The following is a 27,234-nucleotide window of genomic DNA, read 5'->3' on the forward strand; positions in this document are numbered from 1 at the left end:
AATGGTTTTTAGTGCATTAATCTCTAAGAGTTCTGATGCAATACAGTTGCAGAGCGCACTGTTTATAACCCATGGTTGGACGCGCGTTTTGGATGCATGTCCACAACTCCTTATGCTATAAAGGGATCAGCGCATCCAAAATGCACATCCAACCCCCCAGCGAAACTAATAGCGCCCATCACATGCAAATGTGTGTTGATGCTATAATCTAGTCTCCCCAGATCCCAAAAAAAATCTGCGCCCGACCCGCACATTTTTACACTCAGAAATTAACACCTGCCCAGAGCAGCCCAAAAAAGTGTAAAGAAAAGCAGAAAAAACTGCTTTTCTGTACATCCTCCGACTTAATATCATGGCGATATTAAGTCGGAGGATGTATCTTGGCGATATTAAGTCAGAGGAACCAAAAGTTTTTTGTTTTTTTTTTAATTTTAGAATTTTAACAATACATATAAAGTATTTATCCAAAAGAAAACTTCGATTAAGCATTATTTGCAACCTTGTACACAATTCAACTTATCCTTATATATCCTCAATACTCTAATGTCTTAATCTATTATCTCAATAACACTCTGAGGGGGGGATAAATCTATGAGGAGTTATACAGGAAATCTTTTAAGGAATAGGTATAGTCCTGAACTTAAGCAGTGTCATTTTTTCAATTTTGGGTCCCTATGGTTCTAATACTAATTAGGAAAAGAATCAATGAAAGCTCTTGGTTGCTCAGGAGCAAAAAATATATAACAACCATTTTCCTTTTAACGACACTTTTACATGGATAACGCAACATAAATGTTGCTCCTAGAGAAACAGTTTCCTGCCTAATTGCAAGAAAGCCCTTATGTCTTTCTTGCGTTATCTTGGAGATATCTGGAAACATACATATTATTGAGCCGTGAAAAAGGGAATTTATATGTCAAAAGTACCTTATCAATTTGCTAACATCCTGTTCTGCTACCAGAGACACAATCAAAGTAGAACATAAGAACATGCCATACTGGGTCAGACCAAGGGTCCATCAAGCCCAGCATCCTGTCTCCAACAGTGGCCAATCCAGGCCATAAGAACCTGTCAAGTAACCAAAAACTAAGTCTATCCCATGCTACTGTTGCTAATAATAGCAGTGGCAATTCTCTAAGTCAACTTAATTAATAGCAGGTAACTGACTTCTCCAAGAACTTATCCAATCCTTTTTTAAACCCAGCTATACTAACTGCACTGACCACATCCTCTGGCAACAAATTCCAGAGTTTAATTGTGCGTTGAGTAAGAAAGAACTTTCTCCGATTAGTTTTAAATGTGCCCCATGCTAACTTCGAGTGCCCCCTGGTCTTTCTATTATCCAAAAGAGTAAATAACTGATTCACATTTACCCGTTCTAGACCTCTCATGATTTTAAACACCTCTATCATATCCCCCCTCAGCCGTCTCTTCACCAAGCTGAAAAGTCCTAACCTCTTTAGTCTTTCCTCATAGGGAAGCTGTTCAATTCCCTTTATTATTTTAGTCGCCCTTCTCTGAACTTTCTCCATCACAACTATCTTTTTTGAGATGCGGTGATCAGAATTGTACACAGTATTCAAGGTGCGGTCTCACCATGGAGCGATACAGAGGCATTATGACATTCTCTGTTTTATTCACCATTCCTTTTCTAATAATTCCCAACATTCTGTTTGCTTTTTTGACTGCCGCAGCACACTGAACCGACTATTTCAATGTGTTATCCACTATGATGCCTAGATCTCTTTCTTGGGTGGTAGCTCCTAATATGGAACATTGTGTAATTATAGCATGGGTTATTTTTCCCTATATGCATAACCTTGCACTTATCGACATTAAATTTCATCTGCCATTTGGATGCCCAATTTTCCAGTCTCACAAGGGCTTCCTGCAATTTATCACAATCTGCTTGTGATTTAACTACTCTGAACAATTTTGTATCATCTGAAAATTTGATTACCTCACTCGTCATATTTCTTTCCAGATGATTTATAAATATATTGAAAAGTACGGGTCCCAATACAGATCCCTGAGGCACTCCACTGCCCACTGCCTTCCACTGAAAAAATTGTCCATTTAATCCTACTGTCTGTTTCCTGTCTTTTAGCCAGTTTGTAATCCACAAAAGGACATCGCCTCCTATCCCATGACTTTTTAGTTTTCTTAGAAGCCTCTCATGAGGAACTTTGTCAAACGCCTTCTGAAAATCCAAATATACTACATCTACCGGTTCACCTTTATCTACATGTTTATTAACTCCTTCAAAAAAGTGAGGCAGATTTGTGAGGCAAGACCTGCCTTGGGTAAAGCCATGCTGACTTTGTTCCATTAAGCTTTGTGTTTCTATATATTCTGTGATTTTGATATTTAGAACACTTTCCACTATTTTTCCTTCACTGAAGTCAGGCTAACCAGTCTGTAGTTTCCCAGATCACCCGTGGAGCCCTTTTTAAATATTGGGGTTATATTAGCCACCCTCCAGTCTTCAGGTACAATAGATGATTTTAATGATAGGTTACAAATTTTTACTAATAGGTCTGAAATTTAATTTTTGAGTTCCTTCAGAACCCTGGGGTGTATACCATCCGGTCCAGGTGATTTACTACTCTTCAGTCTAGCTCAATTGCAGAAGATTCCAAAAACATTGTCAAGTTATTAATATCTAGTGGATTTTGCTCTTGACCCACTATTTCCCCTCTTTCAGCTATTGATTTAGGAATAAAATAGACCTTGTTAATCATAGGAATTTCAGAGTCCGTCATGAGAAGTCATAATAGGCATCTCCCCCATTACTCTGGGGAATTTTATCAGCCTAAGATTTAATCTCCGGTTCCAATTCTCTAATAATTTTAGTCTCCCGGACAATGCTGTTCTCTCCGTAATAGTGGCCTGGTTGAATTCTTGAATATTTTTTTCTCTGTTTTCCATTTTCTCCATTTTAGTTTTCAGATCCTGCAGGGACTGCTCTTGCCCAGAAATTTTTATGTTCAAAGAAATAGCTAATTGTTCCATTTTTAAATTTCTTGTTTTAACTGCAACAGAGAGACCAGCTGTAAGGTCCCATAGGGTCTCCAACGTTACCACTGCTGGTTTTATGGGGGCTGCTATTTGCTCACCCGATGAAGGGGGTAATCCAGTGCCTGCTGGTTTGGTTTCCATTCGACCAGCTGCTTCCAAAGTTCCCCGAAGGGTTCCCTCATTGCTTTTGGCTGTGCAGATGCTGCACTTCCTCCTCCCTGCAGTCCCGAGTCGCTGATTTCATCATTCAGCGTCTCCTGCAGGTCCTCTAGCGATGACGCTCCCCTCTCTGCTGGTGGTCTATTTTCGGGGGGGCTAAGGGAAACCTCTGCCTCAGGTGAGTCCGACTCTCCTCCAGTCGGGGCTGCAGCGAGGCTACTCCCCCCTGTTTTTCACTGCTCCCGGGGTTGTGAAGGTGGTGATAAGTCGCTGCTCAGTAAGTTGTGTTGATAATTTATTTATTTTTTTATTTAAAATCTTTTCTATACCATCGTTTAGTATTGCACCATCACAACGGTTTACAGGGCAGCACGCATATATGTATTTAATTAAATTCTTACTACCAAAGTGCCAAAACATTTACGGTAACAATTTCATAATCTAAGGTATATAATGTGAGATCTGGATCTTGTCTTTTATATGATTAATAGGAAATCATATAATAATTGAACTTTAAACTGCATGTTTCTTAAATTATTCTATAATGATGGATAGACAATTATGCTAATAGGGTGACTTTAGCTTAGTGTAGATGTACATTCGCTTATTCCTTTAAACTTCTTGTTCCCCATTCATATTGTAGAATGCTTTTTTGAAAAGCCATGTTTTTAAACTTTTTTTAAAGCTTTTTAAATCACTTTGTAATCTTGTTTCGAGTGGCAATGAGTTCCATAATGCTGGTCCGGCTAAAGAAAGGGCTCTATCTCTAACTTGGGTAAGTTTTGCTGTCTTGACTGAGGGAATGGTTAGTAGAGCTCTGTTGGCTGATCTAAGATTTCTTTGTGGGACATGTAAGCGTAGTGCTGTGTTTAACCAGTCTACTTTATCTTCGTTAATCAGTTTGTGAATTGTGCATAGTGTTTTATATTGCGTTCTTTGTTCTATTGGCAGCCTGTGTAATTCGGCCAGTGTTTGAGTGATATGTTCTCTTTTGTTTTTACCAGTCAGTATTCTGGCAGCCGAGTTTTGTAATATCTGAAGAGGTCTTATTGTTGAGTATGGTAGACCCAGAAATAGAGTGTTGCAGTAGTCTGTGCTGGAGAATATAAGTGCTTGTAAGACTGTTCGGAAGTGCGCTTGGGTTAATAGGGGTTTAAGCCTCCTGAGGACCATTAGTTTGGCGTATTCTTCTCTAGTTTTTTGTGATATGTGTTGCTTCAGGCTGAGTTCCGTGTCAATTATTACTCCTAAGTTCCGAGCCTTCTCGGTTAGTACTATTTCTTGATTGTTTTTAAGTTTGATTGGGTTTTTAATTATCTCAGAGTGTTTCCGCTCTAGGTGTATAAATTCAGTTTCTTCAATGTTAATTACTAGTTCCATTTGGTTTAGTAATTGCTTAATTATGTCTAGGTACATCAATGCTAGGTTTAATGTCTTAACAATTGTGTCCTCTACTGGTAGTATTAATTGGATGTCGTCTGCATATATGTAGTGTACGATACCTAGTCCAGCCAGTAGGTGGCATAGAGGCAGCAAATAGATGTTAAAAAGTGTCGCCGAGAGTGCTGATCCCTGAGGTACTCCATTTTTTAGCTCAGTTCTGTCTGATATTGTGTTTTTAATCTGAACTTGGAAAAATCTGGTACTTAGGTAAGATTTGAACCATTTTATTGTTTTGGTTTTTAGGCCTATTTCTTCTAGTCTTTTTAGTAGTGTGTTATGGTTTACTGTGTCGAATGCTGATAAGTCTACGGTAGTAGAATCATGATGTAGTGCTTCCCATTATCAAAACCTCGTAGTATGTTGTCCGTTAGAGAGATTAGTAATGTTTCGGTGCTATAGTGTTTTCTAATGCCGTGCTGTGAGGGGTAAAGTATGTTATTGTTGTCTAAATGCTCCGCTAGTTGTTTTTGTACTGTTTTTTCAATCAATTTAGCAAGTAGGGGTAGGTTTGAGACAGGTCTGTAGTTACTTAGTATATTTGGATCACTGTTTTTTTTCTTTAATATGGGTTTGATTATTGCACCTTTAAGAATATCTGGGATTGATCCTTCGTTCAGGGAAAGGTTAATTATATTGGTTATTGTATGGGAAACAGTGTCGGCTAGTTTTTTTATGTCTATGGTAGGAATTGTATCGATTTTATGTGGTGCTGGATTTAAATTTTTTAGCATGGATTCAACTTCGATACTGGATACCTCATCGAATGTGGACCATGGTGTCACATCTCTAGTCTTGATTGTAATTTCTTGTTTTGTTGATTTTGGGATTTTTGCTTTTAGGTTTGTTATTTTGTCTATGAAATAGTGTGCTATTTCGTTACATTTAATCTCCTCTGGGATTTGTGTTGTTTCTGTTTTATCATTAGTCAGGTTTTTAACAATGTTGAATAGTGTTCTAGGTTGTTAGCAAACTTTTCAATTTTTCGGCTGAAGAATTGTTTTTTTGCGTCGAATTACTTTTTTGTAGTATGCTAATTGTTTTCTGAAATTAGTCAGCCTATCTGTTTTTTCTTTTTTCCACTCTTTTTCTTTTTTTCTAAGACTTCATTTACTTTCTTTTATAATCTATAATCTATAATGAAGGGAAAACTCTTATTTTCCCCTTCTGTTTTGGCGCCATTTTGTTCTTGTAATTGTCTTTGAGAAAACCCAGGAAACTTTCCAAAACGCCGCAGTGTCTCTAGGAAATTGAGCAGCTCACTCACATGACTCCTTTCAGGGCGCCATCTTGCCCTCCGGGTCACCTGGCCTGTATTCGGAACCAAAAGGTTTAAAAAAAAAAAAAAAAAGGGTGCTGGCGGTCAGGTTAGGAAAAGAAATGCTCAATTAATGAGCGTCCATTTTTGTAACCTGTGGCTGTAGACAGTCTAACTTCAGTTAGTCAGCCAGAGTGACTCACTGCTCTCTTGATTAACAAATGTTGGTACCTAATCAAACCAAAACACACTACCTCAACACCTTTCCAAAGTGAATAACTGAACTGAACTTTTCAACCTTTTTACTTAGGTATACACTGCTTCTGACTACCTTTTTTTTTTTTTTTTTTTAATATACAAACACTCTAACTTCTGTTTATTCGCTGCCTTACTGACTATTAAAAGCACAAACACACTAAATATTCCCAAATAGTTAACTCTGCCCCAAATCTTTTAAAAAAGACAATGTCCCAAGCAAAGACTTACTGATTCCTTTCAGCCACCAGCAAGGTGATCCTCTCCTCTCAGTGCTCCCACATTGGTATGTGCTTCTCCTCTAGAGCTTCCGGAATTCAGAGTAAGTCCTCTTCATGAGGTGATAAATTCTTCTTGTCCAGGGGGGTCACATCACAAGTTGAGAAGGAATGAAGAAGATGCAGCCCCTTCTGAGTTCTTACCAGATATTTCCTCCTGAGTCGCCCTCATACTCTTCAAGGTGTTGGTGTCCCCCTCCCCTCTCTATGGTTGGGAGAGAAGAAAGGGTTTCTGAAAGAATGTATCTGATTTGCCACAGCACACTTCTACAAATGATCTATGCTATCCAAGTTCTTGGATAAGCTGGCAAAGACACTCTCCATCAATAAAGAAAAGGAACCAAGAATAGATTAGGTGACTATCCTTGTTCACAAGTTCCTTCAGGATCTCCACTAAGAATGTGGGAGATTCTAACATCATCCCTGCTGGTGGCCTGGAAAAATGGATTTAAAATACAAGGTGCATGCTTCAGCAGGTTATGGGATCATCTAACTTCCCCAACACTTGGTAGTGTTGCAGTCAGCATTGAAACATCCTAAGCACACTTGTGATCACTCCACCATGTCTCCTGGGAAGGACAAAAGGCATTGGACACATTTGGGAAAAAGGTTTTCCAGAGGTCTATGCTTAGTGCCTGGACTACGGCTCACCAACTATACATGGTGCAGTATCTGCACAAATGTGTGCAAAAGCTAAAGCCTCTGATGGATTTGACTCACCCAGACCAGGTGGACTTCTGCTGAGCAGTGGAGGACATGGAGAAATGTGAGAAACATCTTATCTGTTCTACTTACAAAGTTACTGATACTACAACCAGGACTTTGGCTGTGAGTAAGTGGCCTCCGAGAGGACTTCATGATTGTTTTGTGGATGTGATGTGTACAAGGGACAATTTCTTCATTGACAAAATTAAGAGACAGTGGCTTCATTTTAAAGATCAATCCACCTTGCAATCACTATCAGTTTTGGCAGGGACTCTGCCCAATACCAGTATTTTCCCTACAAGCATCCATTCTTTCAATGCTTGCTTTTTTCAGCAACATTGGGCTCTTCCCACTCTTCAGCAGCTGCTAGCCTGAAGTGGAAAAAGAGGCATCAGCCAAAGGCTCAGCAGCAAACATAACCTAACTCGAACCATTTTTTGATGATTTTGAGACTTGCCTCCCCTTTACTTCTGATGGGGGGGAAGAGTTCTGTTTCCTCCCAGAATTACATCATATCACCAAAGAAAGGTGGGTGGCGTATGGCTACTGCTTAATGCTTCTCTCACCCTCTTCCTACACAGCGGACTTCAGGCTTGAGCTCTGACCCTTCTCAGTTCATCCAACTGCAACTGGGAGTCGCTCCTTCAGCAGAAAGCAGTTGAAAATGTTTTTCCTCTGGAGTGTGGCCAGGGATTCTGATCCCCCCCCAAAAAACTGGGAGATTAAAATCTATACATGACTTGTGGAAACTGAAAAAATTGTCAGTTCTTTGAAAACTGTAGAGTTCATGCTTATTTTATCCCACTTGGATTATTGTAATGTCTTGTTTGTGGGATTACTAATAAAATCATTGCACAAACTACAGATAATTCAAAATACTCCTACGTGCATAATAACTGGGAGTCCTAGAAGATCTTCAGCAAGGCTGTTGTAATTGGGTCTACACTGGTTCCCGGTAAGCATGTGCTGTAAATTTAAAATTTTATTGCTTGCATTTAAGTCCTTGCATGGCCCATGTCCTCCACATTTAAAAGGAACAATAAAATGGTATGAGACAGGTAGGACTCTACAGTCGACAAGAAAGCACTTTTTCGAGCTACCGCCAGAAGTGATTACAAAACAGGTAGCTTACGGTAGGGATTCTTACCCTATGGTACTTCCCTCCCTTTGAATCTGAAGGAAGAAAAGGAAATTCTGAAGTTCCATAAGAAAGTAAGAACTTGGCTCATGACAGTGGCAATCAGTGACTCACTAGTTGGTGATTGTATTATTATTTTATGATTGAGGTATTTTATGTGATTGTTTGATTTGTTTTATTTTGGTTTAAATCACTTTGGAAAATTTGATATGGAAAATGGTTAATAAAAAAAATTGTAAATAAGTGCAGGAGAAGTTCAAGATGAACTCCTTCCAGACTGTTCTTCCTTTCATTCAACTGAGGGATGGGATGTGTGCTCTGGATCTGAAAACTGTTGCACACATCCCCATTCACCCTGCCCATTGAAAGTTTCTCTGCTTTATGATGGGAACACAATACCAAATACAACTTTCTCCCCTTTGGCATCTCTGTGACTGCAAGGGTGTTCACAAAATGACTTGTGGTGGTAGCAGCAGCACATCTTCAAGTATTCTGTGTTCCTGTACCTATGTGATTGACTGGTGACAATTCATCCCCCATCAGAAATTCTAGAGTCCCTCAAACACACCATATGCCTTCTCCAGTCCTTGGGTTTCTTGGTCAAATTTGGCAAGTCAAACCTGGTTCCTGCTCAGAGAATTCAGTTCATAGGAGCCGGGAAAAATAGTGGAAACTATTCTCAAGATCAAAATCATAGAGCATATAGAAAGACATGGTTTAATGGAACACAGTCAACATGGATTTACCCAAGGGAAGTCTTGCCTAACAAATCTGCTTCATTTTTTTTGATGGGGTTAATAAACATGTGGATAAAGATGAACCGGTAGATGTATTGTATTTGGATTTTCAGAAGGCGTTTGACAAAGTCCCTCATGAGAAGCTTTGAAGAAAACTAAAAAGTCATGGGATAGGAGGCGATGTCCTTTCGTGGATTACAAACTGGTTAAAAGACAGGAAACAGAGAGTAGGATTAAATGGTCAATTTTCTCAGTGGAAAAGAGTAAACAGTGGAGTGCCTCAGGGATCTGTACTTGGACCGGTGCTTTTCAATATATATATAAATGATCTGGAAAGGAATACAATGAGTGAGGTTATCAAATTTGCGGATGATACAAAATTATTCAGAGTTGTTAAATCACAAGCGGCTTGTGATAACATTACAGGAGGACCTTGCAAGACTGGAAGATTGGGCATCCAAATTGCAGATGAAATTTAATGTGGACAAGTGCAAGGTGTTGCATATAGGGAAAAATAACCCTTGCTGTTGTTACATGTTAGGTTCCATATTAGGAGCTACCACCCAGGAAAAAGATCTAGGCATCATAGTGGATAATACTTTAAAATCGTCGGCTCAGTGTGCTGCAGCAGTCAAAAAAGTAAACAGAATATTAGGAATTAGGAAGGGAATGGTTAATAAAACAGAACATGTCATAATGCCTCTATATCGCTCCATGGTGAGACTGCACCTGGAATACTGTGTACAATTCTGGTCGCCACATCTCAAAAAAGATATAGTTGCGATGGAGAAGGTACAGAGAAGGGCAACCAAAATGATAAAGGGGATGGAACAGCTTCCCTATGAGGAAAGGCTGAAGAGGTTGGGGCTGTTCAGCTTGGAGAAGAGACGGCTGAGGGAGGATGTAATAGAGGTCTTGAACGGGTAGATGTGAATTGGTTATTTACACTTTCGAATAATAGAAGGACTAGGGGGCATTCCATGAAGTTAGCGAGTAGCACATTTATGACTAATCGGAGAAAATTCTTTTTCACTCAATGCACAAGAAAGCTCTGGAATCTGTTGCCAGAGGATGTGGTTAGTGCAGTTAGTGTAGCTGGGTTCAAAAAAGATTTGAATAAGTTCTTGGAGGAGAAGTCCATTAATGGCTATTAATCAAATTTACTTAGGGAATAGCCACTGCTATTAATTGCATCAGTGGCATGGGATCTTCTTAGTGTTTGGGTAATTGCCAGGTTCTTGTGGCCTGGTTTGGCCTCTGGAAACAGGATGCTGGGCTTGATGGACCCTTGGTTTGACCCAGCATGGCAATTTCTTATGATGTTATGTTCTTATGGATAGACTCGCTTCAGGAGAAGATGTTTCTTCCTGTTGAAAGAGCTGCATTGTTGAGGGGCCTGGAAAGATATCTTCTTCAACAGGACCGAGTGTCAGCAAGCTCAGTCCCAGTCCTTCTCAGAGACATGCTGCTGCAGTGCATATGGTTCCTCTGTCTCATTTGCACATGCTGGACTTTCAATGGGGCCTCCATAACCAATGGGATCAGCTCTATCAGCCTTTATCCCACCAAATCTCTGTGACCCACAGGATGAGATCATCCCTCCATTGGTGGAGGAATCAGTTTAGTTTATTAGAATTCTTTATATACTATAGTTTCATGTTAATATCAATGTTCAAAATGTGGGCCTCTTGTTGCTTGTTCCCCTGCATCAAGTGACTGTCTACCGACATCTCCACCTAAGGGGTAGGGGGAGGATATCAGTGCTGCATGGGCCTAAGGATCATGGTTTCCAGTGGTGAATTGTCTACAAATCACCCATGTGCTAATCTCTAAGGGCTTTCTCTTACCTTCTTTTGGGAAAGAGAATCTTGATCCAGACAGCTAAGTGCCTATGTTCTGTATAAACAATCAGGGAGATGCTGGCTCTTACACCCTCTGCCAGAAGGCCTTCCAGATCTGTTCATGGACAGGACATTGCATTGTTCATCTCCAGGTGACCTACCTTCTGGAAATCCAGAACATGTTAGTAGAGTATTACAACTGCATGAGTGGTCCCTGGATCAAGGGATTACGGATGATTTGTTCAGTTATTGGGGAAAGTCAGTGATCAACCTATTTACCTCAAGACAACAAAAAAGTTGAGAAGTTCTGTTCCAGGCATCCAAGCAGCTTCAGATCAGCTCTCAATGCTTTTGTGTTACACTGGAGCTTTGTCTACTCTTTTTGTAGTCATTGTTTCCAGGACTGTCCAAAAGTTCCTAGGACTGGCTACAACACGTGTGGCATCCATATCTAGTCTGTTTGTCGATTCAGTCTCTGGTTCCATTGGGAATGTCTCCAACTCTCATCACACAGAAGGAAGATATGATCTGCCATTCAAACCTGCCATCGCTGGCTCTCATGGCATGAATGTTGAACGTGCAGTAGTCTACTCCTTACTCCTTCCCAAAGAGGGGGAGGATGTTCTTATTTCCTCTAGGAAACCTTCAACCAGATGGAACCTTCAAATGGAAGAGGTTCTCAACTTGGTGTAGGACCAGTCAACTGGATCCTTTCTCCTCTGACCTAAGGGACTTGCCTCAGAATGTATTCTGCCTCTTATTCTCAGTTTTCAGCATCTCTTCAGTCAAAGTTCATCTCAGTGCCTTTCTGGCATAGCACTAAAAGTGAAAGGGGCTCTGATTTCTTTCCATCCTTTTGGTATTAAAGTTAATGAAAATACTTTAGCATTCCAAATCTCTGGTCAGTAAATATTCAGTGCCTTGGACTTGAAGTTTTTGTCTTGGATAATATTTTCTTGTGGCTGACACTTTGGCATGATGAATAAGTGAATTAAAGACTCTGATTTCATAGTCACCATAAACTTTAAAGTAGGATGGTTCTGTTAACTCGCCCCAATTTTCCTCTGAAAATGGTGTCTGAATTCCATATTAACAAAACTATTGTGTTGCTTACATTCTTTCCAAGACCACGTGTGCAAAAGGAGAAACAGGCACTTCCCTCCTTGGATTGTAAGAGATTTCTGGCATATTACCTAAAGCATACTCACCCTCACCATCAAGCTTCTCAACTGTTTGTGACCTTTGATAATTGGCCATCTTTTCACCCCTTTATGCCTCACTATCTCAACAGCATATATCCCAAGGAGACAGTAACTTTGGATAAGCAGTTCTGTGCCACTTGTTCACTCAGTAATCCACTCTCCACCTAGTGGGCCCGGGTTGTTGTTTTTTTAAATAGGTGCTTCCGCTGTACAACCCTCAGCTTGGGACTTCCCATATGGTTAATTCATCCTACTATTTACAGAGAACCATGTTTACAGGTAAGTAAACATGCTTTCGCTGGAAATTACTGGGAACTTGGATATGCCCTCCTCTATTCTGTCAAAATTTTGTCCCAGGTTTTGGTTGGAATGCTGGCTATGATTTTGGGGTCCCCTGATATTGACAGGGACAAAAGGGTGATGGATGGAAAGGCTTCCTAGATGAGGAGAGTGGGTATGGAATGGTAGTTGAGGGGGTCTGAGCCACCACTTCATTGAATTTATCCCCAAGGAGATTCTTTCCATTGCAATGATATCAGTGATCCTGTCCTGCATATCTTGTCTGAGGTTTGCAGCCATGCAAGTCTGCAGGCACCAATATCTACTGCAGTGACTTTTTATGTCATCTCAAAAACATTGAAGATCAACCAGACTGTGTTTTACACTGCTCATGAGGGAGATGCTCTGACAAACCATTCACATCCTTAAGAATGTTTTTCATGTATTGGCTCATGAAGAGCTGGTAGGAAGCTATGCAGCCATTGAGCATAGTTCCCTGATAAACTTACTCTGTCAGGTCAAGGGTACAAGAATCCTTCTCTGGATGCACCAAAGAGTTGATTCTAGAGCTCTTGGCTTTTTTGAGAGCAGATTTGACCACAACTGACTGAGGTAGTTGCTGCTGTTTGAGTTCAGGAGCTGTACAGATGTGATATATTATGTTCGTCTTACTGTCTGGTAACACAGAGAGGGGCTTCTCCTATGTTCTCATCTGCATCTCCTGAAAGATCTCATGAATGGGCACTGCCACAATATTCTTGGGGAGATCAACGAATTGGATAATGTCAAGCATTTTTGCCCTGGACGACGACTCCTGCAAATCAAATGGGATGGCTTCTGCCATTCCTTTTATAAAGTTGGCAAAGGTTTCAAAGGAAACCTCCTTTCTGTTGACCCTTCCTGATTAAAGACATCCTCAGATCCATAAGCATGTCCTCAGAAATGCTCAGTGTGAACCTGAATGGTAAGTTGGTGGTGTGGATTAAGTTTGCATCCAGCTTGCAGATAAGATCTTGGTGAGGTTAGCTCATCTCTACTGGGATCTAGACCTTGAACCCTCGAACCACATCACCTCAGAGAAGCTTCTTCACAGATGAACTAGAAATTAACATTTGTATGCCAGCACCTGATGATGATGCCTCTCGATGAACTGGCATTGGGGCCCCTTTGTTGAATGCTGTTAGAATCTCCAGCAGAAATTGGACCTCAGTGCCAGTGCACTATTGCCTGCCATCGTTTGGTTCAACATTTCTTGGGTCCTTCTGCCAATTCCTCCTCAAAAACTGTTGATGGCAGTACTGCCTGGGTAGCAGATGAAGAGGCCATGTCTTCCTGGATCACTTGAGGAAGATCGGTAACTGGCATCTGGACCGTTGGAGTCTATTGCAATTCCCAAGTGTGTTGTTAAGATGAGCTGTACTCTCTACAGGAAAACTTCAGGGGAATTCCGTAGCAGCCAGAATTTCCCCACTCTTGATAATCTCACACCTACAGAGACTGATGCCGATGTTTCTTGATCTTCACTCAATGCAGGTCATCTGAGTTCCTCAGTGCCAGAATGGAACAACTGGAACCCTTCACTTTCTTCAGGTAGGTGGAACTGAATGATAGCATATCTCCTTGGTTGCTTGATATGGAGGGAGATCGGTGCCCTCTTAATGTCGATACACCACCAATGATCACTACAGCTCATGGATCCCTTGATGCTGATGCTGCTGAAGCCAATGGGACAGACTTAACTCTCCCGAAGACCTTTTCCATCAGATCTCGACAGGAACAGCGTCTTCTCAGATTCATCTTTCCACCTGTGGAATACCCTAAGACATTATTTATTTATTTATTTATTTAGAATTTTTATATACCGGCAATCATGAGAACATATCTTGCTGGTTTACATAAAACAGGAGTGCATTATATACATAGGAAACTAGAACTATGGTGATCGAAGGTACAGTTACATTTAACAAGGGTAGCCTAACTTGGAGAGGGAAGAAGATAGGAGAGAATAGAAATGGTTAAATAATATACAATTTAAGTATAGTATACAAAATAAATGTTATATACAGGAGGCATGGTGTTTTAGGAGTCATTGGATTGTGTCATTGGGTTGTGTCCGGAAAAGCTTGCTTGAATAACCAAGTCTTAAGTGTAATCATATTCTTGATGAAATCTCTGTGACCAGGGGCATCAATGATAGTGACATAGTATTTGTTAGTTTCAAACTTCCACAGGGAGATGTCAATGGTGATACCATGCTCTCGTTCAGCTTTCAGTTTATCCAACACCCAGGCATATTTGAAGGAACCCTTTCCCATCTCAGCAGCTTCCTTCTCGAACTTCTCGATGGTTCTCTTGTCGATGCCGCCACATTTGTAGATAAGATGGCCAGTAGTGGTGGACTTTCCGGAGTCTACGTGTCCGATGACAACGATATTAATGTGAGTCTTCTCTTTCCCCTTTTTTGATAGTTAAATGTTTCCCGATTGACACCTGTGAACTGGCGACAAACCCGGTACGAAAAACATTATGGTCCTCCCCCCGGCAATGCCATGACTGATATGATATGTTTGCACCAGGGGCACTTATTAAAACTGCTGGCCTTCTTCACTTTTTGGGAAAGTTTCTGAAAAACCAGCAATGTGAAATCAAACAGCTCGATTTTACCAAAATCCCAAATAGTACCGCCCAGTGTATCGATGTTTGTGTTTGAAATAGTTGAAGAAAACTTGAAAAATGCAAAACTGAGGGGTGGAGTTGGAGAATTAGGAACCCCTGTGCAGGAAAAATACTGCAAAAAAAAAAATGAATGAGAGAACCAAAACCAAAGGGATCTACAGAAAACCAAGAACTGAGGGGGCCCCGCATGATGTAATGACACGGGTCATGCTGCACATATTCAGTCGAGCATGTCAAAAGCTGCAAGCAGTTCAAAAGGGAGCTCTAGAACTAGGGATCATGATATGAAATTCCAAGAGGGTAAACTCAAAAACAATGTCAGGAAATATTTTTTCATAGAAAAGTTGGTTGATTCCTGGAATGCACTCCTGGAAGAGTTGATGAAGGCAAGAATGGTAATGGAATTCAGAAGGGTGTGTGGGATGAACACAGAGAATCCCCGGTGGCAAGAGGATAGAACTGGAATAGTTTGTGCAACCTTTTGTGTAACATTCCTGTATATAGGGTATGGGAGGTCAACTCCGGTCCTTGAGAGCCACAAACAAGCCAGGTTTTCAGGATATCCACAATGAATATGCATAAGACAGATTTGCATGCAAATCTATTTCATATATATTCGTTGTGGATATCCTGAAAGCCTGGCCTGTTTCTGGCTCTCAAGGACCAGAGTTAACCTCCCTTGGTCTAAGATAACCAGTACGGCATAGCAGTTGCTACCCTAAAGATTTGCTTGGCGAAATGGATGGATCATAATGTAGACTATCTGCCATCATTTACTATGCTATGTACAATCTTCCTGTACCAGGCTCCATCAGATGACTTCACTTGCATGTATACCTAACAACCTGCTTATCCTTGGAGAATCATTTTGAAGCTTGCTGAGGGCACTTTACATTTGCAACTGCTTTTCCTGTGGGTATTTTTTTTTTCATGAAAAAGAGCTTTTTCAAATCTCCGTGTGTACTTATCCTTCCCTCCTCCTCTAAATGTAGCTAAAAATAGGCATGTGAAACAAAGCATTTTAGCCTCATTGAAGAAGAGCAGTTTTTGGATGGCTGATTGCACAAACAAATCACTATTTACCTGCAAAAATGGTTTTGAGAAATAGTTCTCAGAGGGAAGTTTTCAAAGTCATTTATATGGGTAAATAGAACTTTTCCCCGGTTAAATGAATTGGCAGAAAATTGCCACTTTCAGAACAGCTAAAAATATGTGCAGGTTTTTAGCTGCAGGGAATAGAGGCATTTTTGTGCATACATTTCTTTTTTTTTCTTTCATGTTCTGTTTTGTCCCTTTTCCTGCTTCTATCCTTGTGGGGCTTCCTTTTCTGTACCCCCTACTCCCTCTTCCCTTCTTCTCACACCTCCCTTACTCTTCTTCCTCACTCCATCTTTCCTCCATGCTTTTTTCTCTCCCTTACCATTTCATTCCTCCCTCTTCTTCCTTCGTTCCACCTTGCTCCTTATCTTCCTCCTTCTCCTCCTCGTTATTCCATTCTTCCTCCTCTGTCCCCACTGTCTCCTCTCTCCCCCTTTTCCTACTTCTCATTGGATCACGTGTCCTTTTACCCTCTTCCTTGATCATTTCTTCCCTTTCTTCACTTTGGCTGCTTATCCCTCTCCTTACTTATCCCCAGTGAACATGGCTTGCCAGGGCCCCAGATTTCTCTGTTGGTCTGGCTTTTCTACATTTCTTCCCCTTCACCCTCTACATTCTCCTCCAGCTCCTCTTACACTTTTCTTTCTTACACCAATGCTTCCCTCCCTCAGTTCTCCCGCCCAGTTGAGCCCTGGCCGCAAGAACTGTTCCTTACCAGTGTGACTGATGTTCAGGACACGACCATCTGATTAATATTAGCTGAACATTTGGTTCTATTAATCTGAAACTCTGTGCTGGAAATGCAAGTATGTCAACCCTTTGTGCCTCAGGTGGTCGTGCTGACAGACTCTCCGCTGGAAGAGCAGTTGAGGATTGGAGACTTCTGCCACACCCGCAACATCCCATTCATCAGCGCTGATACCAAGGGACTTTTTGGGTATGTGTAGCCTTTGGCACTTGTCTTCCACTGGTTAGTACTAAAACCGTCACTAATAAAAATTACCACCACCTTTTAGAGCTCATCTGTGGGGAATGATGCAGTAGTGCAGGCAGTGGGGGTAGCTCATAGCTTCTGCAGTATCATCATCTCAGCAGGAGTCGCTGTAAGACAGGGGTTCTCAACCCAGTCTGCGGGACACACCTAGCCAGTCAGGTTTTCAGGATATCCACAATGGATTTGCATGCACTGCCTCTATTGTATGCACATCTATATCATACATATTCATTGTGGAAATCTTTAAAACCTAACTGGCTAGGTGTGTCCCAAGGACTGGGTTGAGAACCGCTGCTGTAACAAATGGTGCAGGAGTGTTGGTTGTGGGGGAGTTCACGGCTCCTGCAGTCCCATCCTCTGTGTAGCAGGCGCAGTAGAGAATGAAACAGTAGTGCAGGCAGTGGAGAGGTTGGGGGTGGGGGGGGGGAGCTCATAGCTCCAGTGATCTAATCCTCTAAGCAGGGATCACTGTAAGGAATGGTACAGATGTGTTGATGTGGGGGAGCTCACAGCTTCTGCATTCCTACATTCCTACCTTCTTCCTGCAGGAGGCACTGTAGGGAATGATGTAGGATTGCTAGCTGTGAGGTATTTTTTCATTCCTAGTTTTAAAGTTTCAAACAGTAATTCTATTAGTCAGCACAGGCAGCTCAGCTCTGCAGCATTTAGCTTTGTGTCCTATTTTTATGGTTAGGTTAACCAGTTATTAACTGGATAAAAACATAATATCCTTTGCTTCAAGTTATAATCCTGTTGGTTTCTTTAAAGCCCCCAGGATCAAATTTCTTCTGTAACACGCCATATGTCATTGATAGAAGATGCAATTTATTCAATTATTTTCATGTTGTGTTTTGAATTTATTAGACAACTGTTTTGTGACTTTGGAACGGATTTTGTGGTGTCTGATCCTGATGGAGAGCAACCATTATCTTCCATGGTCCATCATGTCTCACGGGTACTGATCCATTTCCTCATTTATGTATTTATTCTGTTTATATTCCGCAATTCTTCATAATTCAATGTGGATTGGAATCAACATTAACAATAAAAAAACAAAAACAGAGAAAATTATTAAACACAATCTGTTAAAGGCTTCTAAAAATAGGAAGGTTTTCACTTATTTGTTTTCTAAATTTTAAATAGTTTGCTCACTACATATCTCATGTCTCTTGGGTACTGGGACCTGCTGCCAGTCTGCTACTATTACTACTGCTATTGAGTTTTGTATTGCTACTAGAAGTATACACATAAGCTCTGTGGAGCAGGGACTCTTATCATCCAGTCAAGACACACATATAAGCAAACTAGAAGCTTTGGCAAATCGCTTTATTATAGATAAATGGTTAAAATCAACAAGACTATGATTAGATATTCTCAGGATTATTGAAGTGAAGTTCTCAATTGCGTTCATGGAAGCTGAGAGAGATATTTGATCAGACGCTTTTAAGGTCTGATTAAGGTTTTAAAGTGCAAAAATATTAATAAAAGACATTTAAGGTTTATGGCTATGTCTTGTGATAAGACTGGTAAATTGTGTTGCAGAGTCAGCTTTATTTTCACATCACAAATGAGAGGAAAGTTGCTTACCTGTAACAGGTATTCTCTTAGAACAGCAGGATGTTAGTCCTCACACATGCTACTGTCCATGCAGGATCCCTCTTCAGTCTCATAACATAGAATTACGAAAAAATAAAATAAACAGAGGAGAAACCCAACTCCGTGGGGTGGTGGGCAGGTTTTGTGAGGACTAACATCCTGCTGTCCTAGGAGAGCACCTATTACAGGTAAGCAATTCTGCTTTCTCCTAGAACAAGCAGGATGGTAATCCTCACACATGGGTGAATCCCTAGCTAAAGGTTGTTCCCGAGCAACAAACAAGACCAACAGGCACCCACCAGGTGCCAACGGGCACAGCAACAGTGGTGCTGTTGGTAACAGAGGGAAACAGCCTAAACCTGAAAAATGGGCCCAAGGCAGGAAGAGTTGGACTCTATAGCTGAAAGTGATTCCGGAGGACAGACTAAAGATGCTATTTCATTGGCCATCCCTGTCCAGACAGTAGTGAGAGGCAAAAGTGTGGAGTGAACTCCACGTCTCAGCCTTGCTGTGATCTCGTTGAAGGGGACTGCTCTCAAGTGGGCCACTGAAGCTGCCATGGCTCTGACAGAATGAGCCTTGACATGGTTCCCAAGTTGCAGTTCCGCCTGAATATAACAGAAGGAAATGCAATCTGCCAGCCAGTTGGTCAGGGTCTGCTTAGCAACCACAACTCCTAATCTGTTCCTGGCAAAAGAGACGAAGAGTTGTGTAGACTGCCTATGGCCTGCCATTTTCTCCAAGTAGAAGGTTAAGGCTCTCTTACAATCCCAAACTGTGCAGAGCCTGTTCACCCTGGTGCGAATGAGGCATGGGAAACAAGGTGGGCAGGACAATTGACTGATTAAAATGGAAATACGACACCACTTCGGCAAGAAATTAAGGTGCATGTGCAAAACCATCCTATCATGGAAGAATTTTGTGTAAGATGGATACGCCATTAGGGCCTAAAGCTTGCCGACCCTGTGCTGAAATGACCATGACCAAAAAGATGACCTTCCAGGTCAGGTACTTCAGGTCACAGGTACACAGCAGTCGAAAGGAGCTTTCATGAGCTGAGCCAACATCACATTGAGATCCTAGGACACTGCGGGAGGCCACAGGGGAGACATCAACTGCAGTAGATCCCACGTAAAGTGACCCACAATGGGTTGCACAGAGATGGGCGAACCATCCACACCCTTGTGGTAGGCACCGATAGCACTCAAGTGCTTCCTAACGGAATTGGTTTTAAGCTATCATCCGAAAGGTGCAGAAGGTAGTCAAGCAGTTTTGGTGTGAAGCAAGAGAACAGATCCAAGACGGGACACTCGCACCACATGGAAAACCACCTCCACTTCAGGCCATAAGACTTCCTAGTGGAAGGCTTCCTGGAAGCTATCAAGACCCAAGATACATCATCTGACAGGTCAAGGAGCTGCTGAATTAACCTTTCAACATCCAGGCCATCAAGGACAAGACCCTGAGGTGGGGTGGCACAGCCTGCCCTGATACTGCATGATGAGGTCTGGAGAAGTTCCCAGACTGATCGGTTCCTGGAGGGAAAGATCCCACAGAGGCAGGAACCAGATCTGCATTGGCCAATGAGGGGCTAAGAGGATCATGGTCCCCCATCCTGTCAGAGCTTCAAGAGAGTCTTTGCCACCAGAGAAAGCGGAGGATATGCATACAGAAGACCCTTGCCCCAATGGCAAGTAAATGTATCCAAGGCTGGCTTGCTGTCCCCCCTGTACAGGGAGCAGGACTGGTCCACCTTCCTATTGTAGGGGAATGCAAAGAGATCCACATCTGGGGGTGCCCCAGATACAGAGGAGTTGATCTGCCTCCTCCTGATTCAGGGACTATTTGTAGAGTCAGAAGGCCTGACTTAGCTTTTCCACCACCACATTCTCTATCCCAGCTAGATACATGGCTCAGAGCACATTAACCTGGGACAGAGCCCATGACCAGATCTGAACCGCCTCTTGGCACAGGAGGAATGACCTCGTTCCCCACCCTGTTTGTTGATGTACCACATTGCCACCTGGTTGTCAGTCTGGATCAGGACTGCTTTGCTGGTCAGCCGATCTCTGAATGCCCAGAGTGCGTATCGGATCACACGGAATTCCAGGAAGTTGATTTGACACTGTGCTTCCTGGGCGGACCATAGACCCTGGGTACGGAGTCCCTCGACATGGGCACCCCACCCCAGGGTGGATGCATCCATAGTGAGCACAATCTGGGCTGGGGAAGACTGAAAATGAATCCCCTGCTCCAAATTGGGCAGTCTCCCACCATGACAAGGAGTCGCAGAGAGGCGGAGTGACACAGATGCGAACACTGTGGTCCTGAGCAGCCTGCTGCCACTGGGGACCGCAAAGACCATTGAGCTCTGTGCATATGCAAGCGAGCGAAGGGGGGTAACATGGACGGTCATGGCCATGTGACCCAGGAGTTGTAGCATGCAGTGAGCCGAGACCTGCTGGCTCCATTGGACCTCTCGCACCAGGGATGCCAGCACAAGAGCCCGATCGTGTGAAAGAAATGCTCTGGTCTGAGTCATGTCTAACCTGGCACCGATGTAGCTCAACTGAGGTCTAAATTTTAGGCCTGTCTCAGAGCAGGTCTAAAGTTACCTGGCCTTTTATGGCCGAGTAACTTAACAGACTATATTCTTTTGAATATAGTTGGTTAAGAAGCACTGTTTTGTGTTTTTTTTTTTTAATTAAAACTAAAGTGCAGTGCAGGTCTGCAGCATGATGCTCCCCCCCCCCCCCCCCCAGTGTTCCAGAAATAATCCTGCTGGGTCGAGCATACCCCACCCCCCCAAACTCCTCTGAAGTGCAATAAAACAGTATTGCAGGGTCTGCAGGTCAGCCCTCCCCTTTCCTCTATTTTTTTAAGCTTAATCTGGTTCCCTCCTCCCCACCCACCTCTTTATTACCTGGACTCTCCCCCCACTTAGGTCTCTAAAACTCCACCCGGAGAGCGAGCAAAGTATTCTTTACCCACTCCTGACTTTAAGGCGTTGATGTCATTTCATAGCAATGCTGGAAATGCCCAGAGCGGATAAGAGAATATCTCGCTTTTGGCTGGGCTATTAGAGATCTGGAGGGGGGTGGGGAGGAAGTATCTGGGTTACAAACAGCTTTATGGGTAGGTGAAAGGGGCAGGAGGGAGCCAGATTAAGCTAAAAAAAAACAACCCCAAAACCCAGAGAAGGGGGATGCAATCTGTGGACCCTGCAACATTGTTTTATTGTACTTCAGAGAGCTTTGAGGGATAGGGTGCTTGGCCTGGTAGGACCAGTTCTGAAATATTGATGGGGGGGGGGGAGGGGAATCAGGTCACAGACCCACGCTGCACTTTTAAATGTTTTTTTTTTTTTTAAACTAGACAGTGTCACTTAACTGGCTGTATTATTTGGAATATAGCCAGTTAAATCTGAAGATATCCGAGCACACAAAGCCGGAGAATTTTAAAAACTAACTGGTTATATTCAGATATAGCTGGTTGGGTTTTGAAGTGATGCGGCTTCATGTAAATGGATAACCAGAGGCCAATACTTTCTGGGGGACGTTTATCCCGCTGAATTATCTGGCTAACTTTAGCTCGCCGGCTTACCAAATAGTTTGTAAGGTGGTGGTGGAACATCCAGCCGGTGATATCGGATGACCAAGCTGAGATTAGAGACTGGATTTGTAGTGAAATTTCTGGTGTAGAGGGGGATAGTTAGGTGAAATATCAGGGTGAGTGGAATCCTGGAGTTTATCCCAAGATAATGGAGTAGAAAGGAGGAAAACAAAATGACTTTGTAGGATTAGGACAAATCTTGCAGATGGCAACACTCTGTAGCTGGCAGCTGGGATATTATCCATAGCAGTAGAGACAGAATAACTCGGCAAACTGGTGCCATGGAGGAGATCAAAGCACCACAGAATCAAGAGTAGAGAAAGAAGAGAAGATGACCCACTCCTGCTATGTTGTGGCCTATTCCTTGGCATCCCCTGATATATATATATATATATATATAGCCTATCCTCCTAACACTGTATGGAAGGGCAGAGAAAGCATAGACATTTTGTAATGAATTCCGTGAGTAAGCCACAGAAAGAAAGAATAAAAGAACTTCTCTAGAATGAGAGTGCCTCTCCTTGTGTATTGCCTTCAATCCACCTCCTTCTCTCACAGGGACAGCCTGGAGTGGTTACCTGCCTGGATGAGCGCAGACATGGATTTATGGATGATGATTTTGTGACCTTTTCTGATATCCAAGGAATGGTAGAGCTGAACAGCTGTGAGCCCATCAAAATCAGAGTCCTGGGTGAGAGCTTAATCCACATAGATACATACACGGAGTAATACTGATGATGCTTATATATATATATATATATATTTATTTATTTATTTATACAGGAACCTCCGGTATATAAATCCTTTAAATAAATAAATAAATGCTTTTCCTATAGGAAAATAGAGTATTTCTTACATCAGTAACTCCATGCATGGATACAAAAAGAGCTCTGTGCATGCTGTTAAGTCTCAATAAAGTCTCAGGGTCAGTGCATGAAGAGACAAAGCAAGGGATCCAGACAAATAGAGATGGTAGTCAGTGCCCTGCTGAGGTGAAAACCAAGAAATTAGTCAACAGGGAACAGGTGAGTTCAGTCAAGAAAAAAATTCAGGAACAGACAGGAACAAGAGATGGGAATGGAATCCTATTTGTATTAACAACAAAGATTTAAGGTGGTGGAATTCACATCCAGTGCCTGAAGGCTGCAAACAGGTCAGTTTTTCAGGAATCCCGAATGAATATAAATGAGAAATGTATTTACTTGTTTGGAATTATTTACCTTCCTTTTTGAATACAAAATTCACTCAAGCTGTTTTACAGTACATTAGAATAGCAGCATATGAGCATAGGTCAATAGCAATTTTACAAATAGAGCATCTGTAATAATTTAAAATAGCAACAAAACTTACATTTCATTTGGCAATAAAAAGGCACACCTTAGGACTAAACCTTATGGAAATAATATCCAGTCCTGGCCGGACTGCAAAGTTAGTCGGATAAACTTATCCAGCTAACTTTGGAGGCATATTCAATAGTGTAGCGGCATCATTGAATATAGCTGGCTCTCTTAAAGATAAGTTTGTCCGGCTGACTTTTCAGGGCTACTCTACAGCAGGACCAGAGTTACCTGGATAAATTATCCAACTAATTCTAAATATCAGAGTTCTAACTCTGCCCAGAAACGCCCCTGCAATGCTCCTCCATTAACTGGCTATATTTTAGCTGGACAATGAGATATCAGATAAACTTTAGCTGGATAAGTGCCCAAAATATTCAATTAACTCAAGTTATCTGACTAAATCCCACTGAATATGAACCCTTATATTAACAAATCCTAACTAAACTGTACAGCACAGCAGAAATACTAATGATTTACTCAAATACCATAGCAAATATGTTTGTCTTGAGCAGCCCTTTTGAGGCAACACCAAGTAGTGTACTGTAATCTTATATAGGCTGGTATTCAAAAAGCCATATAGTGGACAAGTTAGGCAGATAACGTGTCTCATATATTCAGCGGGGTAAATGTTCCGCTGAATATACCAGCCTAAAGTTATCCAGCTGCATGTAGCCAGATAACTAAAAAAGCCTAACTGGCTATGTTTGAATATAGCTGGGTATGCTTTTTTTGTTATCTGGTTTTATCTGGCCAGATAACATGCTACTTGACCGCATATCTTTAAAAGATAGCACTGTCATGCTCTCCCCCTCCCCACAAAACATCCTACAAAGTCCCTGTCTGATCGTGCTATCCTTAACCCCCTCCCCAAACTTGTTTTAATCCTGGAGAAATTCCTGTCCTAGTTTTAGATAACTAGGACGATCAGCCAGCCCCTCTTTCTCTCCCACTCATCCACCAAGGATGATGTGCGGTGCGCGCCCCCATTCCTCCTCCATCCCTCCCCCCATACCTTGTTTTTCCCTGACAAAGGCAGCGCTGGAAACGTAAGCTTACACTTGGAAGCAAGTTTGTTTTATTTTTTATTTATTAAAAATGTATTATCCACACTGGTCACACCATTGTTCAAGGCGGATTAAAAGAATAAAACTACATAATACTTATCACGAACAATATACAAAAGCCAAAAATTAAAACAAAAACAACACATTACAATCTGCACTGCAAATAATTTAAAGCTAGTTTGTGCTTGCAAGATGTCAACTATGTTTAAGTCCAACACATGTGTAGGCCAAATCCCTTAATTAAATGCTTTCCTAAACAAGTGGATCTAAAGTTATACAGCCATATGTGATATTTGACTAAATTAGCTAGATAACTCAATCCCTCCCTGGCATGCCCCTTTTTTTATCTGGCCAAATTATAGCCGGATATTTGACTGATTTTTTGATTTCTTTTTGAGAACTGAATTGCCATAGAGGATCTGAGTGTGGACCTTAGAGATCTGGATAGTGTGTACATAGAGAGAGTCAGTAACTCAAGTAGAGGGGTGGCCATCTCTGGTTCTCGAGAGCCACAAATAGGCCAGATTTTCAGGATATCCACAATGAATATGATTGAGATAGATTTGCATGCATTGCCTCCATTATATGCCAGTCTATCTTATGCATATTCACTGTGGATATCCTGAAACCCTGACCTGATTGTGGCTCTCAAGGACCGGAGTTGGCCATCCGTGCTCAAAACAGGCCCTTCTTCTCTTAGAGCCTTGAACGTTGGTGTTAACATTTTGAATTTCGTTCTGTATGATATTGGTAACCAGCATAATTTTTGTAGGATGGGTGTGATGAGGTTGTGTTTCTTGCATCTTTCTATCAGTTGTGCAGCAGAATTTTGTATTAACTGGAGTTTGTGGAGAGCCTTGTCTGTTAGACTCTTAGACAGTGCATTGCAGTAATTGAGCTGTGTGGTTACCATGCCAAAAGCTACTGTGATAGGTTCGTCTTGTCATTGAAACATATAAATATGACAGCAAAAAAAAAATCATATGGCCCATCTAGTCCTGCCAGCCACCCAATTAATTTAGCTTTATAATTTCGATCACCCCTTTAGAGATCCCCTGTATTTATCCATTGCTTTCTTAAATTCAGATACTTTTACTTATGTATGGTTTTTATTGGAAACCGCCTTGAATCAGTTTACTAGGCGGTCTAGAAATTCTTTTAACTAAATAAATAGTTAGGCCCTCCTAGGTCCTTTGAATGTCAGGCTTGTTGCATTTAGTTGAAATTATTTCTTGGTTGATAACATTGGATTTGAACATTTGAGCTGCTTTTATTGTGCCATATGCACCAAGTGGTGCTGGGGAGGGAGTCTGTGTAATGTCCCCGTATGCCTTGGTATTGGTGAGCAGGAGACACTACTGGGTCTGTGCCCCTGGGATCAGTTGGTGAGAGCTCTGTTGTGAGTCTGTGTAGGCTTTTAATCTGCTGTCTTCTCTCTGCAGGATCATATTCCTTTGAGATTGGGGACACAACCTCTTTTTCGGAGTATGAAAAGGGTGGAATTGTGACAGAGGTGAAAATGCCAGCACGGATTTCTTTTGTAAGTACAGTGGAAACTCTGCCAGTACCTGATGATACTTGTCTGGAGACACCAGGAACTGATACATGGGTGATGTACTGCAGGAGAGATCTGGGAAAGTAGCATGTTATAGGAGGGCATATGGGAGACCCACAGCTGATGTGCTGTGGGAGATTTCATTGGGTTATGAAAAATTAATATAGTAGATGTTGGTAGTTAAGGACTATTTGGCCTATTCAGTCTGCTCATTTTCCTCTGCAATTTTGTGTTGGTTGGCATGGCTTACACTTCCTGCATACCTGATGCAACTGTATCACTGTTCTATGTTTGTTGGTTTTGTCTTCTCTCCTGTATTGTTCCCTATAATGAAGTGTAAGGGTTCCAAAACATCCAAACTACCTATTCTTCCCTATTTTTACCTATGCCACTGCCACTGTATAGGACTTTGTGATGCTCTGTGGGTGACACAGTGCATCACATAGTCACCCACAATGACACAGGTAATACACTATGGTTGACTTCTTTGCATGTCACAGGGAGGAGGAATAGCCTAGTGGTTAGAACAGTGGACTATGAACCAGGAGACCAAGGTTCAAGTCCCGCTGTCGCTCCTTGTGACCTTGGGCAAGTCACTTTACCCTACATTGCCTCAGGTACAAAAACTTAGATTGTAAGCCCTCTGGGGATAGAGAAATACCTACAGTACCTGAATGTAAACCGGTGTGATATCTCAATTGAGATGAATGTCGGTATATAAAAATAATAAATAAATAAATAAATAAAATAACGCACTGTGGGGGAACTGATGGAGGCTGTGTGGGGTACATAATCTGACTACCCATGGTCTGACAAACTCTGCAGGTGATTTTAACCCTTGGTTTGCCTCAGTAAATAGAAAGCCATGAAAATGTAGTAATTTGGCTGCCTGGTGTCAAAGAAGCAGACCTCACACACTGCTGGGAAGGAGTCAGATGTCAAACTCCATGTGGGTAACAATGAGGCTAAAATTAGGAATCTAAGTAGGA

At 41.8% G+C, this 27,234-nt stretch overlaps 1 protein-coding gene across 1 annotated transcript in view; it reads left to right on the top strand.

Annotated features, from left to right (window-relative positions):
• The window catches only part of UBA7 (ubiquitin like modifier activating enzyme 7), a 426,723-nt gene that overhangs the window by 24,351 nt on the left and 375,138 nt on the right, over positions 1–27,234 (top strand). The window contains exons 5-8 of the mRNA XM_029599673.1: positions 16,915–17,021; positions 17,943–18,033; positions 22,845–22,977; positions 26,133–26,230. Coding sequence (XP_029455533.1) covers positions 16,915–17,021; positions 17,943–18,033; positions 22,845–22,977; positions 26,133–26,230 — 429 coding nt within the window. The remainder of the gene's footprint in view (positions 1–16,914; positions 17,022–17,942; positions 18,034–22,844; positions 22,978–26,132; positions 26,231–27,234) is intronic.

Source organism: Rhinatrema bivittatum, chromosome 4, assembly GCF_901001135.1.
Source record: "Rhinatrema bivittatum chromosome 4, aRhiBiv1.1, whole genome shotgun sequence".
Lineage (NCBI taxonomy): Eukaryota > Metazoa > Chordata > Amphibia > Gymnophiona > Rhinatrematidae > Rhinatrema > Rhinatrema bivittatum.